This window comes from Mesitornis unicolor, unplaced genomic scaffold (genome assembly GCF_000695765.1).
Source record: "Mesitornis unicolor isolate BGI_N332 unplaced genomic scaffold, ASM69576v1 scaffold7181, whole genome shotgun sequence".
NCBI lineage: Eukaryota > Metazoa > Chordata > Aves > Mesitornithiformes > Mesitornithidae > Mesitornis > Mesitornis unicolor.
The window spans coordinates 1-1361 of record NW_010161597.1 but is presented as its reverse complement, the minus strand read 5'-3'; the positions used below and the strand labels follow the sequence as shown (position 1 = coordinate 1361).

At 43.1% G+C, this 1361-nt stretch overlaps 1 protein-coding gene across 1 annotated transcript; it reads right to left on the bottom strand.

The window, feature by feature from the left end:
- Nucleotides 1–876: 876 nt before the first annotated feature.
- On the bottom strand, nucleotides 877–1242 carry LOC104535702 (scale keratin-like). Its single transcript, XM_010193366.1, has one exon. The coding sequence runs from the start codon at nucleotides 1240–1242 to the stop codon at nucleotides 877–879; it is 366 nt and encodes a 121-aa protein (XP_010191668.1).
- Nucleotides 1243–1361: the final 119 nt, after the last annotated feature.

The window sequence follows — 1361 nt, the reverse complement described above, 5'->3', positions numbered from 1 at the left end:
GAGAGAATTTGGAATGTGTTTTCATGAAAGATAAAGTGAAGGTTTTATACTATGATAGTAACAGCATCAACCAGAGGAAATTCATTCTGTCTTTTACACTGAGAATCATGTGCTAATGAATATCAGGACACAAGAAAAAAGCTTGCAGGACTGAAGTGCAGGATATAATTTTTGAACTTAAAGAAGAACCTTAAGAAACAGAAAATAATACAGGATAGAAACAGCTATTATTAAGCTTTAACTCTGTTGCTCTCTCAACTAAATGTATACTACATAAGACATGACTACTACTCAAAATAATGAATAGTAGAAAAAAATATATCAAGAGAGAATATATCACATCATGAAAGTACACACAGAAAATGGACTATGGCAGTGGGCTGAACTTCATTTGCATGAAGAAAAGTCATAAACCCAGAAGAAGCCTCAAAAATGTATAGGAAACAAAAAAGATTAGGAAACCACGAAAAATTTGATGCATAAAAGATTTATTGGGAAAACACAAGTAGATAAAATTGGAACAAAATATATAAAGCAAAGAGGAACAAGAACAAATGTAAAACGTAAGCTAATAATTGCTACTCTTATAGTTATCAAGATGTAATTTTTTAAAAAAACCTTAATAAAACCATTATTTTACATAAAGTTCAAGACACAGTCAATACAACAAACTTACAGAGTGAAAGAACCCTACAAAAGTCAGGTAGCAAACATTTACAAAACAACACATAAAGAAGAGATCTGTGAAAATGGACTAAAAGTAAAAGAACAGAAAAAGAAAGGCTTCAAACAAAATATCAAAGGTGGCAATATTGGGATGTCAAGCTTTTTCTGGGTTCTCCATTCCTGTCAGATATGAAGGCTCTGTGTGTGGGTCTAGCAGGGCCCACAGGTGTCCCACAGCTTCTTGCTGTAGCGGGGCACCACGCAAGGGCTGCAGGCAGGAGAAGCGTAGGCTCTGCCAAAGGTGCAGAGGCCCCCCGAGCCCTGCGTGGCCCCGGCACCGTACAGGCCCCCCAGCCCCAGGGAGCCCCCAAAGGCGGGTGCTCCGGAGGAGCCCACCACGGCCTGCTGGGGGAAGGGTCTGAGGATGGGGCCGGGGAAGGTGACCACCACGGGTGGCGGCTGGATGAAGGCTGACGAGTCAGGGCACTGGCGGGCACACAGATCATTGCAGCTCTCAGCGATGGGCTGGGGGATGGCAACGCTGGATTTTGGTGGGCACAGGTCGTAGCAAGACATCTTTGTGTGAGAGAGATCAGCCTGAAAGAGACAATCACAAAGATGGGTGTCATGAGCAACGAAGAGATCCCCCATCCCAGAAGTGACGAGTTCCCAGAGCTGCCCTGCAGCTGGATGGC